At 39.0% G+C, this 16,446-nt stretch overlaps 2 protein-coding genes and 1 long non-coding RNA gene across 3 annotated transcripts in view; 2 read left to right on the top strand and 1 right to left on the bottom strand.

Moving 5' to 3' along the window:
- wwc3 (WWC family member 3) overlaps nucleotides 1-2,754 on the top strand; it is a 54,757-nt gene extending 52,003 nt beyond the window's left edge. Inside the window, exon 23 of the mRNA XM_049587817.1 lies at nucleotides 2,529-2,754. Coding sequence (XP_049443774.1) covers nucleotides 2,529-2,595 — 67 coding nt within the window. The 3' untranslated portion in view covers nucleotides 2,596-2,754. The remainder of the gene's footprint in view (nucleotides 1-2,528) is intronic.
- On the top strand, nucleotides 1,084-1,550 carry LOC125895737 (uncharacterized). Its single transcript, XR_007450193.1, has 3 exons — nucleotides 1,084-1,112; nucleotides 1,151-1,188; nucleotides 1,227-1,550. It is a non-coding gene; the product is annotated as an uncharacterized LOC125895737 (long non-coding RNA).
- A 4,195-nt stretch (nucleotides 2,755-6,949) lies between the features above and the next one.
- Nucleotides 6,950-15,393, bottom strand: traf3ip2l (TRAF3 interacting protein 2-like). Its single transcript, XM_049588702.1, has 10 exons — nucleotides 15,092-15,393; nucleotides 13,930-14,025; nucleotides 11,191-11,864; nucleotides 10,944-10,986; nucleotides 10,786-10,850; nucleotides 10,599-10,696; nucleotides 10,430-10,498; nucleotides 10,124-10,240; nucleotides 9,956-10,030; nucleotides 6,950-9,732 (listed from the first exon to the last, which is right to left on the bottom strand). The coding sequence occupies exons 2-10, from the start codon at nucleotides 13,989-13,991 to the stop codon at nucleotides 9,586-9,588; spliced, it is 1,350 nt and encodes a 449-aa protein (XP_049444659.1). The 5' UTR covers nucleotides 13,992-14,025; nucleotides 15,092-15,393; the 3' UTR covers nucleotides 6,950-9,585.
- Between the last annotated feature and the right edge of the window lie 1,053 nt (nucleotides 15,394-16,446).

Raw genomic sequence — 16,446 nt, 5'->3', positions numbered from 1 at the left:
GACACAAATCATAAAGTAAGAAAATAATCACCACAGGCACAACACACACCAACCTCATGCCTCCTCGGGGGGTTGCCAAAATACACTCAGCCTTCGACGTTTTTATCATTAAGTTGCCATTGCCATTTTATTTTCCTTTATTTACCTTGAATCTTTACCGTTTTACCATTCATTCCGTAGTCAAGTGGCTTTGTTTTGTTCGGCAGTACAACACAGGAAGGAAGTAGGAAGTAATGGTCTTCAAAATAAAATCTCACTGTTTAAAAACGGAACCATTATCTCCAAAACGGGCAAAAATATACAGATAAAAATGAATGAAATTACATCTTCTTAATAGCAACACAAATCATGTAATTTATATTTTAAAGAAATCATGTCAAAAATTCATCTAAAGCAGATATTTGTTTTTTCAAAATTGACCTGCAAACAATGCAAGCTGCCCTCTGGTGACCAAAACGAGAAACAGCAAGCACCAAAACAAAATGGGTTTGCTACATATAGTATGATGTGAAAATGTCATAAAAATGTCATAGTATAGTATGACGTGAAAATGTCATAGTATGACGTGAAAATGTCATAAAAAAGGTCATGGTATAGTATGACGTGAAAATGTCATAAAAAATGTCATAGTATAGTACGACGTGAAAATGTCATAAAAAAGGTCATGGTATAGTACGACGTGAAAATGTCATAAAAAAGGTCATAGTATGGTATGACATGAAAATGTTAAATAAAAGGTCATAGTATAGTACAACGTGAAAATGTCATAAAAAAGGTCATAGTATAGTACGACGTGAAAATGTCAAAAAAAGGTCATAGTATAGTACAACGTGAAAATGTCAAAAAAATGTCATGGTATAGTACGACGTGAAAATGTCATAAAAAAGGTCATAGTATGGTATGACATGAAAATGTTAAATAAAAGGTCATAGTATAGTACGACGTGAAAATGTCATAAAAAAGGTCATAGTATAGTACGACATGAAAATGTCAAAAAAATGTCATAGTATAGTACAACGTGAAAATGTCAAAAAAATGTCATAGTATAGTACGATGTGAAAATGTCAATAAAAAGGTCATAGTATAGTACGACGTGAAAATGTCAAAAAAATGTCATAGTATAGTACGATGTGAAAATGTCATAAAAAAGGTCATAGTATAGTACGACGTGAAAATGTCATAAAAAAGGTCATAGTATAGTATGATGTGAAAATGTCATAAAAAAGGTCATAGTATAGTACGACGTGAAAATGTCAAAAAATTGTCATAGTATAGTACGACGTGGAAATGTCATAAAAAAGGTCATAGTATGGTATGACATGAAAATATCATAAAAAAGGTCATAGTATAGTACGACGTGAAAATGTCATAAAAAAAGGTCATAGTATAGCACGACGTGAAAATGTCATAGTATAGTATGATGTGAAAATGTCATAAATAATGTCATAGTATAGCACGATGTGAAAATGTCATAAAAAAGGTCATAGTATAGTATGATGTGAAAATGTCATAAAAAAGGTCATAGTATGGTATGACATGAAAATGTCATAAAAAAGGTCAGTATAGTACGACTTGAAAATGTCATAAAAAAAGGTCATAGTATAGCACGACGTGAAAATGTCATAGTATAGTACGACGTGAAAATGTCCAAAAAAAAGTCATAGTATAGTATGACGTGAAAATGTCAAAAAAAATGTATAGCATGTCATAAAAAAATAGTAAATATAAAAAAGTCATAGTGCAGTATGTCTTAAAAATGTCAACTAATGTTTGCTAGTAATTTACCTCCTCCCTCACAGCAAAACAAGTTTTCGAGTCACCGTAGGTCACACTGGGCTGCAGGCTTGAAGAAACCGGCTTGCCTAGTAACCTTTTAAGGTCCCTGTGGAACAAGCAAAGTTTGTTTACATTCGGTGTTCATCACAAAAACGCTTCTGTATCCTTGAGGTGCGTCAAACATGTCCAGTGCACTTTTTTACTCTCTTACCTTAGCACACCATATATTTTGTTTAATTTTGAGACCTGCATTGTTTCGGACTCACTCAACAAAAACACTGCTCCACAGGGTACCTTTAAGGCTGCAAGGAAGAAACCCATAATGCAACACTGTCTGGACGAGGTGGTGCTGATGTAGCCTCTAGGTTTGAACAGTGAAGCCAGTGACGAGGTGTCTTAATAGTCAGCAGGGCGTCAGTGGTTGCAAAAAAAAAAAAATCGGCAAATGCTAAAGGACTCTACGAGAAAATGGCCTTACTTCTCACTTGATTTATGAATTTATGGTCTCAATCTCTAGTTTTACGTCTTTTTCAGTACAGCATGATGTTCGTTTTATAAATGATCATCCAATTTAGAGTAAAATAGAACAATGAAATCATTTTTGTTGGCAGCAGGTCGAGATCTACAGTATGTTTGTATATACGACATAAAGTAACAACCCATATTATGTGTAGCAGTGCTGGATAACAGGCTTTAATTTTACAAACTACGCTAGTATGTGTGTTTTAATAAGTTGTTTTCTGTGTTTGCAGAGAGAAGATGGCTTTTTTCACCAGACCAAGGTTCAACATACCTCCTTTGCCAGCTGACGATGTATGAGAGCTTGCCTCTGTATTATGTGACTAAACATGAAGTATTTGTCTAATTTTCTGAGCTCATGAAGTACAAAGTTCTTTCTACTAAGGACGCGGGCAGGGTGACACGCAGATCATGTTGAAGATTAGAAGGTTTCACTTTTTTTTTTTTTTTTGTTTGTTTGCGCGGCTATTCTTACAAACATGAACACACTAGACACAGTTATCGACAACAGCGCGGCTGTTTGTTTCCTTTTTGGAGAAGACGCCTCTCACAGGGAAACGGTATCTCTTTACTCCTGTATGAGTTACTTCTGTTGTTTGTGCTTACAAAAGGCTGGAAGACGGGAACAAAAGTCGGTTTGGACAAATTCACTGTACTGTAACTTATTTTATAGTACTTTTCCTTGAAGGAAATTAAAAAAAAAAACGCTTCCTGCTTTTTAAGTGTATTTTGTAGCTTTGAACGAATAGCACTTCAATGTTTTTACATACAGTTAAATTGAACTATTGTCTGATTTCTGTTACCTAATTCTTAAGAGTTATTTACATAAAATGTCACTTTGTAATCCACTTTTATTACAGATGTCATTGTCCTTTTGTTGTTATGTTATTAAAATTAATATTATTTCATGTACTTTTCAATATATGGATGAATATATGAAACACTGTATTCAGATTTTTTTTATGATGTCTGTATGAACATCTGCAGTGTTACCTCTTGTGAAGATAAAACCATTAAACCACGTTTCGACGCTTGGCTTTTTAATCAGTTTATCATTCTGACCAGGATTCATTTGCTGGGATGAAGAACATATTCTGCACACACAGACATTTTCTTTAAGTGTGTCACGATGTTACACGTGATTTTTCTCTAACCACAAACGGGTTGCGATGACCCATTTTCAGTCTTGCCGATTCTTGAGAAGTCCTACCACACAGCAGTAAGGCGGCTGTGTCAGCGGCTTATCTTGATATGACATCCTGTCTGAGCCTTTCCACACAGGCCGCTAGAAGCTGAAGGAGTGGCTGAATGTTGTTCTGCTGGAGCTCTGCCTCAACATGACAAGCCCTGTTAACATTTAATCGGTAGTGCTAATAAAAACTGTAGGTATCAACAATTGCTTTTTGACTAGTTTGTATTCCAAGTCAACTTATGTATAGTGTAATTTTGACTAGTAGCAATCAAAGATGTCTACAGTTCATTTCTTACTAGTCAAAATGTTAATTCTTGATGTCAGCAGTTAATTTCTTAATAGTGTAAATGTTAATTATAGATACCTGCAATGTAATTACAACCAGTAAACTTCCACCATTGACTTACGTTCAATTTCAGGTACAGATATCAAGAATTCAATTAATTAAAGATATCGACAATTCATTTCTATCAAGGATGAATTTCTTACTAGTGTAAATGTTTATTGTAGATATGTGTAACCTAATTACAAGTGGTCATCATTTACCATTGACTTCTATTCAAACATAAGTACATATAACTATAATTTATTCTGAAATTTTGGGATTTCACGCCAACTTATTCATAATATAATTTGGACTAGAATCAGTTCTAATTAAAGATATTTACAATTCATTTCTCACTGGTGGAAATGTTAATTGTATATATCTACAACTAATTACAACTAGTCAACTTTTACCATTGACTTCTATTCAAACTGAATTACAGCTATCTATAATTCAATTTTGACGTAATTCCAAGTCGACATATCATGAAATTTCTAATGAATGACTTGTACAACTCTGTTCTCACTAGTCAAAATTTTAATGATATCAACAATTCATTTAATAGTGGAAATGTTCATTGTAGGTATCTGCAACTTAATTACAACTAATCAACTTTTACCATTGACTTATATCCAAACTCAATTACAGTCATTTGCTACTCAATTTTGACGTGTTATCATTCCAAGTCGACATATTCAGAATGTAATTTTAACTAGTTGCGATCCTAATTATTGATATCAACAAGTCAGTTCTCACAGTGGCAAAGTTGATTGTAGATATCTAGAATTGTTCTTACATTACAAATATCGTAAACGGATGCTAGATATATAAAATTTAGTTCTGACTCGTAGCAATTCTAATTAAAGATGTCTACAATTCAGTTCTCACTAGTCAGAATGTTATTTCTTGATTTCAACAATTATTTTTTTGCTAGTGGAAATGTTAATTGTAGATATCTGTAATGTAATTACAACTAATTTTTTCCATTTTTACCATTGATTTCTTTTCAAACTTAAGTACAGGTATCCATAATTTAATTCTGACTAACTCCAAGCTAACATATCTATATGTAATTTTGACCAGCAGCAATTTTAGCGAAAGATGTCTACAAGTAATTTCTCACTAGTCAAAATGTTAATTATTGATACCAACGATTAACGTATTAATAGTGGAAATGTTGATATCTGCAACTTGATTACAACTAGTCAACTTTCACTCTTGACTTCTATACAAACTTAATTACAGCTATTTGTAATTCAGTTTTAACGTGTTATAATACCAAGCTAACATAACCATTGTGTAATTTTGACTTGTTGCACTTCTAATTAATGATATTAATAGCTTAATTCTCACTAGTGAAAATGTTGATGTCAGTTCTTGATATCAACAGTTAATTTCTTACTGGGGCAACCTCTGGTTCACCTGGTAGAGTGTGCGGGTTTGATTCCAGCCTGCCACCCTTTGCTGCATGTCATTTTTCAGATGTAATATCAATTCAAGGCAAACTGCCTAAAATAATCATCTTAAAAAAACAGAAAAACAAAATTAATTTCGTACTAGAGAAAATGTTCACTGTAAGTTATCTGTAATTTAATTACAACTAGTCAACTTGTACCACTGACTTATATTCACAATCAATTACAGATGTCAAGACTTCAGTTTTGACGTGTGATAAACCCAAGTCGACATATCCATAATTTAATTTTGACTAGTTGTAATTGTAATGGATGAGATCTACGACTAATAATGAGACGCCTGTTGATGTGTGGAACATACTGGAGATGCAACTGTTAATATCTATAATAGTGATATTTTCAAAACTGATTTAATTTAATTATAGATATCAGTTAATTTCTTTTCCACCTGTTAGAATATTTGTAATGCGTCAAAACTGTTTCACAGATATCTTAAAACTGAACTTTTAACTAGTAAAAAAAGTAAAAGTACAACTATAACACCATGAAAATACTCCACTACAAGTAAACTGGACAGGAAGGAGATGAAAAACTGTGATCTGAAAAGTAAGTAAAACTGTACTGCAGTATTAAGTACAGAATTTTGCTCTTAGATGTAGTGGAGTAGAAATATAAAGTTGCATAACATCGAAATACTCAAGTAATGTACAAGTACCTCGAATTTTTCCTTAAGTACAGTATTTGAGTACAAGTACTTAGTTTACATTCCACCACTGCTCCTGAGTGCAGCGAGACAAGTGGCACAAACCGTCAACACAACGAGCATGTTGGAAGATCTGTTGTTCACATGAATGCATACCTAAACCTCCACATTCTCCTGTGTCATTCTCAAACAGAAAAATGCAGCTTGCCATTTCAGAAAAATACCCACGAAGCCCTGCAGGCAAAACTGGTCCCAGGCCTCTGCTTGTCTGTGGTTAACTGTCATATTTGCTTCACAAACACTGATTTATGTGCGTTGCAGAGGAGACTGTCAGCATGGGGACAAGTTTGTTTTTTCTACACGCTATCACCTGTAAACACCTGTAAATGCACTCTACAGCCCTACGGTCTTATTACAAATTACTTTTGACGTTTGTTTTACAGCTAATCCACCAAGAATGGTTCCAGTGCAACCATTTTGTTATTTCTTTTTACAAATAATGTATGATTCATGTAATTTCCTGCCGCTCTATGTTGGTTTCAGAGATTAAATTAGTTTCAGCACACTGTAAAAGTCAACTTGAAAAAAAAACTGACATCAGGTAATCTGCCAGTGACATCGCAGCTGCTCTCGTGGTTAACCAGAACGATGTGGCCTTCTAAGCAATCAGGAAATCAGCACCCTGTTTACCAGTGAAGACAACTTCTTATCAGTACATTAAAAAAAAACATTTTCTCCATAATTTAATACATAAATGTATAATTCTGATGACTGATTCGTCAGTTGTACAAAACCAAAAAAGAAAAGTTTTGATACGACTTCAAAGTGTCGTAAAAAACAAAAGTTTTTTTATAAAGCATCATCTGTTTTTCTACACTTCAAAATAAAACAGCAAGTCCATGCAGCTGGGCTGCTGTTTGCATTAGACGGTCCCGGAAATAAGAAAGATAACACGGCTGAGGCAGCGTGAACCGCTGTCAGTGTTTACTTCTCATAAATGACAGCTCCACAAACAGTCATCACACCATTCATCATATGTCATCTGTTTAATTACAGTCCACGTGCACACGTGAGTCCCAATTAAATATGAAAAACATCTCACTTACATTCATATGTGTCCACATTTTATGAACCCTGGCTTTTAAATTATGTTTTCAAAGAATAAACATTGTACTTGTCAGGCTGTAAAAGTAATTAACTTGGAGTAGCACCAGTAAACATCAAAGGTTGAAACATGCAGCACAGTGCACACTGACAAGATGCAGAGAGCAAAATGTGTCTCATCTCACATCCAAACTGGCACTTTTATGTGAGTTATGTGGAATTTAAAGGCACTGATTACACTTACACAACACATCCTAGGAAAGAAGTTCACACAGCACCCTTAAAGGAACACGTCACGCCCTGTATGATCATTTATATATCAGATATTTGCCCTCTGTTGCACTGAGCTCATGAAGAAGTCTTTGTTTTTCTCGCAGGCCTGTGTGGTAAATTCATAAACAGACAAACGGTGAGAGCCATGGGGCCGAATTTTAGCAAAAGCAAAACTACATCGAAACATTCATTTACAAACTTAATCCTCATCTGAGTCAGTGGTACTATTCTTGTCTTACAGAGTACAGATAGTGAAAGTTAATCGGACATATTTATCTAATTTCCCATCTTTGCTAAGCAACAGTTTGGTGTAAAAGGCTTTAAAGGCCTGTCCCAAACATAAGCCTGTTGAGTTCAGTGATTTAAAAACTAAGTGAAATTTTACAGTAGATCACATTTGTAGATCTAATTTTTGAAGACAAATTTAAAAAAGAAAATCTGACAACAAAGTGAAATCAGTCAATCAATCTCACACAGCTCGTGCAGTATAATCTGAGTCACATTTATCCAGTCGTATGCTCAGGACTTTCCAAACAGTCAGGCCTTTGCGATGTGGAACTTAACTAAAAGTGAAACTTATCTATGCTCTCGTCAAAGCCAGACTCCATTGACAAAAATGGTAATTTCACCTCACTGAACACAGGAGCTGCTGGTCTACCACTGCCTTAAATGGTGCGGCCACCAGTGTGTGAATGGGGGACTGCGACTCGAAGTGTAAAAAGCGTTTTCAGTGGCGCTATACATGTGCAGGTCCATTTGAATGGTACAAGAAAGCACAAATCACACTTTTAGTTTAATTCCCTGTTGGAAAGGACTCTCTGTTTGGGAAGTACTGAGCACACGACTGGATAAATGAGACCGTTTTGCTGTTGTTTAACCCAGTCTCCTATTACTTCACCGAACGTGGCCAAGACCAAGGAGACTGTGGTGGACTTTAGGAAGAAAAAGAGCCCACCTGCGCCATTCTGCATCAGTGGCAGCGATATGGAGTCTGTCAACACCTACAGGTACCTCCGAGTTCATCTGAATGACCAGCAGGACTGATCCACCAACACAGAGGCCATCTACAAGAAGGGCATGAGCTCTACTTTCTGAGAAGGCTCAAGTCTTTAAACGTCTGTAATAAGATGCTACAAATGTTTAGTCTGTTCTTGCACGTGTCATCTTCTGTGCTGGGAATATCATTGGCCCAAAGCTGGACACATTAGAGGAGCTGGTGGTGGAGAGACAGCGGTCAAAACTGCACTTCCTCCATGACAAGCCAACCAGGCTCAGGAGCTCCCTGAGTCAGAGCTACAGACCGATCCAACCTCGCTGTCTGAGGGAGCGGCACAGGTGATCATTCCTGCCAAGTACAATAAATTCTAAAATTAATTTGCCTTTGCCAGAACTGGTTCATTCAACTGACTTGACACGCACATATATTTATTCGTCTATTTAATTACCTCCTTTTAGTCACCAAAGCCTCCTATGTCTGCAGCTGTTGTGTTCTTACTGTGTTTTAATGTATTTGTGTCACATGTCGCTGTGATGACTATGAAATTTCTCTTCGGGGATGAATAAAATTTTTTTCTATCTATCTTTCTATCAAAATTTTTCACTGTTTTTGGATTCTTTGTTCACTGTGAAGTAGGGCTGCCCCCTAATAATCAACCAAACATTAGTCGACCAGAAAGGTCATTAGTCAACGTGACAAACGTGCAACTATCAGGAGCTGCACCTTGTCAAAATAAATCCAAACCTATATCACTGGACCATGTGTGACTTTATTTTGAAGGGACAGACACAGGAAGTGTCCACGCTCAGCAGTCAGACAGGAGTCAGGTTCATTTCCAGGGCTGGTACCTGCGGTTATTCCACAGGCTAGTTAATAACATGTCGGGCAGGAAATCCAAAGTGTGGGATCATTTTGAGAAGGTGAAGGACGAACTCAAGGTGATATGAAAACTCATCTTCATTGGTCGACTACAAACATGACGTATCATCTGAAACATGGAAGTAGCTACATGCCCATTAGCCCACAGCGTCATTAACAGGCGGCTCGCTCAGTGTGTGACGTGCACTTGGAGATCATTCAACACAACACAGGGTGACTAACTGATATACAAATGGTTAAATGGGGGGTGAAGTATTCCTTTAACATCACACTTACACTAAAGTAAAATAAAAATATCCTGCTCGTGTTTCCCCGTTCACCTCAAGAATGACCAGCAGTTCTCCAAAAAGCAAGTTTCTTTCAAAGATTTCAGTCCAGTCTGAGTCTTCAGGTCGACGGCCTCTATATGGGGATGGAAACGATGGTCGGTAGTTCCCCAATAGGAGGTGGATTGTACTTCTCCACCCTCATCAGCCGCCGCAGGATGTCATCCCGATGGAGCGGCCATTCATAAACGTGTGTGTTTTGGAGCCAGTTTGGGACGTGACACTGTCATCGTAAAAACACACACAGCAGAGAAAGACCAGTCAGACGCTGAATGTTTTGGGGTTCAATTAAAACACAGATAAAAATACAAAGTCTTTAGTTGCTCTGTGTATATCTAACAGATGTAATGTGACATTGTACATATGTACAAGCACAGAGAATCACGTGCTTACGCAGAGGCATTTGAGTTTACACTCTGTTTCCTGTTATGGAAATTAAAACTCACCTTTTTAGCCCCTGGGAACACAATGGGAATAAACCTGAAATTCTTGCTTCCATTCTGGATGAACTCATTCTGGAGCTAAATGGAACACAGAAATAAAGATAACGTTATAAACAAAAGAAGATTATAAAGTGAATACTTCTTCGTTGGGACTGAGGAGTAGCTGTGAACCTGTTTGTGTATGTAGACGGTGTTGAAGGTCCTCTCGTCGTTCTCCAGGCCGACAGGAGAGGCCGTCACTGTCTCGTAGTACTTGGGACTGATGATGATGATGATCAGGTACTCTTTCTGAGGGGACAACAGAACTGTCACTGCTTGTTTAACGCTCAACTTGTCTGTGAGATGCTGTCACAGTTGTGCTATTAAACTGCTTGATAAAACATGTTCACTCCTGCAGGAAGAAAAAGAGCTCAAGATGATGCAACAACTTCCCCAGTCGGCCAGATTATCATATAAAAAGTGCTTCTTTTTTTTTACCTCACTGAGGTACCGCTCCATGAAGTCTATCTTGCTTATGCTCCTGAACTGCTGCTCAAAAATATCAATCTGAAACACATAAAGACATCAGTCAGAAGGTTTACTCTCTTACAAACACCTACTCAACAGCTCCTGTGAGAAAACATAAAAGGAAAACCTTCAGACATACATGCGTGTCAAAGCCATTGTGTCGCAGCAGAGCAACAAAGTTGATGATCTCATTGACGTGCTTGTCGTTGTCCGCTTCATAAGTCACAAACACCCTCCCTGTATTCAAGAGCAATGATTAAGTAATGAAAGGAGCAGCAGCTCGGTGAATAATCTTCTTATCTGCAGGCCGTCAGCTCGACACTTACTCTGCTCCAGAGAGAGCGAGGTGCTCTGAGGGGGCTGCTTCTCTTTAGCTGGCACGTTGTGGCCGCTGCATGGAGTTAAAGGATAAGTTAGAACATGCAATGTGAGCGGAGCTGCTTTAATATGTCTGCTGTGATGCAGGATCATAATAAAAACTCACATGTGTGTGTATCCAGCTCCAGGAAGTCTGCAGGCGCCTGGATCTAAAGAGTAAAGAAAAGAATCCCTTAAAGGCTTCCTGCTAATGATACTGCAGCAGGATGAACACAACAATGATTTACTGCTCGTGTCATTGTTTTCTCACTTCCATACAGCATGTGTGTGTGCATAGGTGTAGATTACAGATTACCTAGAACATGTGCATTTGTCTCCCCCAATAAGTCAAATAAAAAGAGTAGCTGACTTACAGTACGGGCCGTACGCTGGGTGGTACTGAGGCCAGGGAGGTTTGTTGGCCACAGGCCCCCTGTTGAAGGCATCTGCAGGGCATTGTGCACAGCAGGCAGCTCCCTGGGGCGAACACGAGTACGGAGACAACGTATGGTGGCACAAGTTGCCTGAAGGCGGATTGGAGCAGAGAGACAGCGGCTGCTCTAAGGTGCTCATACTGGTGCTGTGCTGGCCAGGGAGGGATAAGAACTTGTACCCTGAGAGGCAGCTATCGCCAGAACAGCTGGAGCAGTCCTTCTGGGTTAGAGAGGACGGCAGGCTGTTGGGATACCCCGTCCAGCTGCTGGCGAAGCTCGGGTGGAGCCATGCGCTATCGGCCTGGCTGGGGAACGGAGTGGGCTGGCTGTACCCGGCAGGTAAGCTGCGGGGAGGCTGGTAGAGTCCGTAGCTCAAGCCAGGGTGAGGGAGAGTGTGTTTGTGTTCCTGCTCTCTGCCCAACCTCTGTGTGCTGAACAGGGAGTGGTCGGAGAAGACGGCGTGCTCTGGAGGGCGGCGGTGGCCATCAGGGTTAGGGGTCGAGTCTGGTTTGTGGAGTGTGCTGGCTTCTCGCTCCTCTGTGCTCATGGTCTCATCGTCCTCTTCAGGCGTGTTGTGGTGGCTGTTCAAGTATCTGCTCAACTGGCTGACGTGACTGTGAGCGAGAAACATTATTTATTTTTAGAGTGGAATTTTCATCCATGAGTCAGTACTTCAGTGTCTTTGTTTTAATGCTCGTTTTCAGGCAAGTAAATATACATGGTTAAATAACTCTAAACGTGAAGAGTATAGATCAATGGTTCCCAACTGGACCAGCCACAGATTTCTCCTTAGTCATTAGTCCAAGGTCCACACACTTTAACACATTCAGTGTCATACTTGAGGTGGGCCATGTTGTCGAGTTATTTTGCTGCCCCTGTTAAGCAGCTATCCATTAGTGACTCACTCTACAGCAGGAAACAGCGCTTCAAAATAAAAGCTCTGTGCCAGAAATTCACTGTACTTAAAAATGAAGTTTGTTTTTTTACAAATGTGACATGTTTGCAAGTCACCGGCGGTACATTTATAATTTGGACTGCGACTGTATAATAAAGATAGACGACATGACAGCTCCCCAAAAGTGAAGCCAAAACATCTCGATCGCCCCCTGGTGGCTGGCTGCAGTACAGATCATAGACCCCGCCCCCTTCATGTTATGGCCCGCTCCATATAGATCTTACAGCTCCGCTAGTAAGACGGTAGGAAAGACAGGAAGTTGTGCAAAATTACACAGTGACACGACATGACACGCCTCTTTGAGGCGGTTCTACCAGTAGTTGTCTCGTACCAGCTCAGCGGACAATGAAAAACTGACGAAAGCAAAGATGGCTGCACCCTATATTTACCATAAGTGGCTCTGCTCTTTACTATTATTTTTACTGTTTGGCAAATTTGAGACTTCATTTAAATTACTCGTACACATTATAATGCCTTATGGGAATGCTTTATGATGTGTTGTTGTGCGTGGAATGTCGTGTATGTGTTGTTTATCCGTTGGTGCTGGTGAAAGTAGCTAGCAGTGGTGCTAATAATAAAGGCTCCGCTACTGCAATAGCAACGACTGCTTTCTTGGAGGCATCCATCTTTGTATACGTTTAGGTCGTAAATGGTACAAACGCAAACAAGGACGCGTACCGCCAATTTAAACAGGAAGTTAGGACATTTTACGACATCATCTTGAGTCTCATCACTCGTAGCAACGTAAATGGATCACAGCATTAGCCCATGGGACATGGACCAAATTAAAGAGTCAAAATATTAAAGGTGTTTTTTGTCATTTCAGGTAGTTTATAAACCCATATGTTTATTTTTCTGATATTTTTGGTTTAAATTAGTTACTTGAAGCTATAAAAAGAGAGTTTGGGGCTCCTGGTGGCTTAGCACGTAGAGCAGGTGTCACATATGCAAAGACAACGTCCTTCCAGCGGAGAGTCGATTAAAGCCTGAGGCCCTTGGCTGCATGCCATCTCCCCTTTCACGCTTAGACTGTCAAAGCCAAAAATAACTAACTAACTAAATAAAAAAAGGGGGGGGGGGGTTGACATCATGATTAACAGCTGTGTGTGCCTGCGATTAACAGCTCTGCTTGCGATTGGTTTGATGGGTGTATGGGCGGGAACCCGATACCACGGAGGTTGCTACTGCACGGACTCTGGCTCCAAATGACGTCACCAGCGCAAGACTGCAGGAGCCATACTCGGGATATTTTGGCTTCATTTTTGTCCCCTGGGAGGACGTGGAGATGAGTCATACATCTCTATTAAAAGGTCTATGATGGAGACAGTGAAATAAAATTATGTAAAATTAAGTTATTGAGTAAATTAAATTAAGAAAAATATGTAAAAAAGACTTGATCCAAAATAAATGAATAAATAATGGATCATATATTGTCGTCCATTGGAGGAAATGTTATAATGATAATAATAAAAATATATAATAGATCAAATTAAATAACAGAGTGAGGGTAATAATGACACAAAATTCTTGGAACCGCTGTTTCGCTCTTATTGCATTCTGAGGTGTGTAACAGTTACTGTCCTTTCATTATATCTTATCAGGGTGAGAGATCTACTGCGGCTGGTTGATGAAAACATTCGTATGAAAACATTTGCATATAAACAGAACAATTAAAACACTTGTGGAAGCACGCTGCTTTTCATGACAGTGTTATCTCTTGTCACCTATTGGGTGCTGATGCCGCAAACACTGAAGTGGGGAGCATCATTGGGCCTCCTGCTGACATCCATGTGTGTCCAGTTTAAGATGCACCTGAAATTCTGTCGAACACATTTAAAACAATTAAAACTGGACAGGCGAAAAATGTCTTAAAGTACAACAGCTTCATTTTTGTATATCAACAAATAGAGTTAAGTGGAGCTCTAACAGCCCACGCTTCTGCTGCTGCTTTGCATTCGCATGAGAGCAACATTTAAAGTGTCTCCCACACAGGGGACTTTTCTCTAAATGTTTGGTGGTTAAATACTCGGGAGACATATCAACATACATGTGGAAATTAAAAAAAAAAAAAAAAGATGCTTCTCACAGACAGAAACAAGGCTCAGATGGAAAATCAAACCACAAAAATTCCAAAAGATAAACATTTGTGTCTGGATTTCTTAGTAATGATGAAAGATAATTCACAGCCATACCCCCACTGGACTTTTCAAGGCATCACTTATAATAATATACACACACTTCCCACAAACAGTGTTTAACACCATGTGACACTGCTTTCCTGTAGTGATTACATCACCTCACACATGCCAGTTTTGACAGAAGGTTATTTTCAGAGCCACATATATTAATTTCCCTTCTCTAAATATAACTCAGTATAAAACAAAGCTACTTAACATGACTGTCGGGTAATAAAAACGCAGTGTGTTTACCATACACCCCTGATAGTTCCTGTAACTGTAAATACACTCATTAAAAGCCTCTGTGGTCGCGCACACACTGTTTGCACTTTCCACTGTGACTGACCCAGATATGTCTCCGTCTACCTTTTATTCCGTGCTGACTTCATGCAATTTAGCACACAGGTGAAGACAATACACCCCCAGTCATACATTTTGAGGCCAACATTACTGGTATCTATGTAAACTGCAGTATAAGCTGTATTTCCATAACATAGACACTTTCACACCAGCTCACGTTTTCAGTTTAAGGCTCAAAACTTCTTAAAATTAAGTTTTTATGACCCAATGACAAACATGTGTGACCTAATGTTTAGTTCAAGGCATTAGAAATACATATAAACCCTTTAATAAAGTGCTTGCTACATGTCGAAGTAAATAAACAGGTAACATGTTTTGTAAGTGGAGTGTAATAGTTGACGTAACTTACCGTCACTGCTGCAAAGTCTCGAGCCTCCTTCAGGTGAGTCAGCCTCGACAAAAATGCCGGCAAATATTTACCTTTTTAAAAAAAAGTAATTTTTAAAAAAAGCAGTAATGATTTTTAGGTGAATATAAATGTATATTGGTCCTTGATGTCGTCTCCGCGAGACAGATGAGAAACTATTGGCGCACGAGAGCACTTTGCTCTTTAGTTTGCCGCTGAGCACCGCCCCAAAGACTGACTCCACCTTTTACCCTGTGTGTGTGTGTGTGTGTGTGTGTGTGTGTTTTTATGGCTGCGGTTGATTAGTTAACTGAGTCAACTGTAACCAGGCAGCACCAGTGTCAATAACCTCCCACACTGTGAAGTTCCTTTATTGACTCCTTGTGTCATTTATAAATATAAAAGCTCGACATTTATTTGTTCAGAGAACATGTGTGTACTCAAAGAGCTATGAGCTGTTGATATATGGATTAAACCCAAACTGCTTTCATTTATTTAAGATGATGAAACATGAACGTCACACTAAGAATTATTTAATTTATATAGAAAGTAAAGTGTGCCCAGCTCAGATCTGGTGTTGTACCTCTAAGTGTTATAACTACAAGTGCTGCTAGTCTGGAAGAAAATCAGATTTGTACAATTAGTTTTGTTTGCCGTGTTTTATTGGGAACTGTGCAGGAGTTTGTTTTGAAAGATACAAACATTTGTCGATTTCAATAATCCAGATGATGCACAAAGATCCTGTTCACATATGAAACATTTAGATGAGCAGGTTACTCAGAGAATACCTGTGAGATGACTGTATCAGGATAAACCATAGTTTTATAGCAGTTCTTTAGAGTTAATTTCTGGGATGCAGGGTAGACAGGTCACCAGACTATCACAGGGCTGACACATAGAGACAGACAACCATTCACTCTCACATTCACACCTACGGACAATTTAGAGTCACCAATTAACCTGCATGTCTTTGGACTGTGGAGGAAACCCACACTGACCCAGGAAGAACATACAAACTCCACACAGAAGGGCTCCCCCACCCTGGGTTTAAACCAGGAACCCTCTGAGGCGACAGTGCTAACCACTGCACCACCGTGCCACCGGTTCTTTTGAGTTGGGGTTAAGTTACTGCCTCAAGTGAGGGAGTTCAAGTATCTCTGGGTCTTGTTTACGAGTGAGGGTAGAATGGAGCGCTTGGTGCGGCTCCTGCAGTGAAGGGGGCACTGCGCTGGACCGTCATGGTGAAGAGGGAGCTGATATACTGGTCCATCTACATCCCAGCCCTCACCTGTAGTCATGAGCTCTGGGTAGTGACTGAGAATGAGTTCGTGGATACAAGTGGCCGAAATGGGTTTCCT

Source organism: Epinephelus fuscoguttatus, linkage group LG10 (assembly GCF_011397635.1).
Source record: "Epinephelus fuscoguttatus linkage group LG10, E.fuscoguttatus.final_Chr_v1".
Taxonomy (NCBI): domain Eukaryota; kingdom Metazoa; phylum Chordata; class Actinopteri; order Perciformes; family Serranidae; genus Epinephelus; species Epinephelus fuscoguttatus.
Note: the sequence above shows the minus strand (reverse complement) of the source record. Positions and strands in the feature narration are given on the sequence as shown.

What these genes read in the sequence shown, in the direction of transcription:
- traf3ip2l (XM_049588702.1), bottom strand. Translation starts at nt 13,991, where the DNA reads ATGTCAGCAGGAGGCCCAATGATGCTCCCCACTTCAGTGTTTGCGGCA. An exon ending in TGGAGCGGTACCTCAGTGAG is followed by an intron (nt 10,241 to 10,429) that starts GTAAAAAAAAAG and finishes TTGTCCCCTCAG; the next exon opens with AAAGAGTACCTGATCATCAT. An exon ending in CCGTCTACATACACAAACAG is followed by an intron (nt 10,031 to 10,123) that starts GTTCACAGCTAC and finishes TGTTCCATTTAG; the next exon opens with CTCCAGAATGAGTTCATCCA.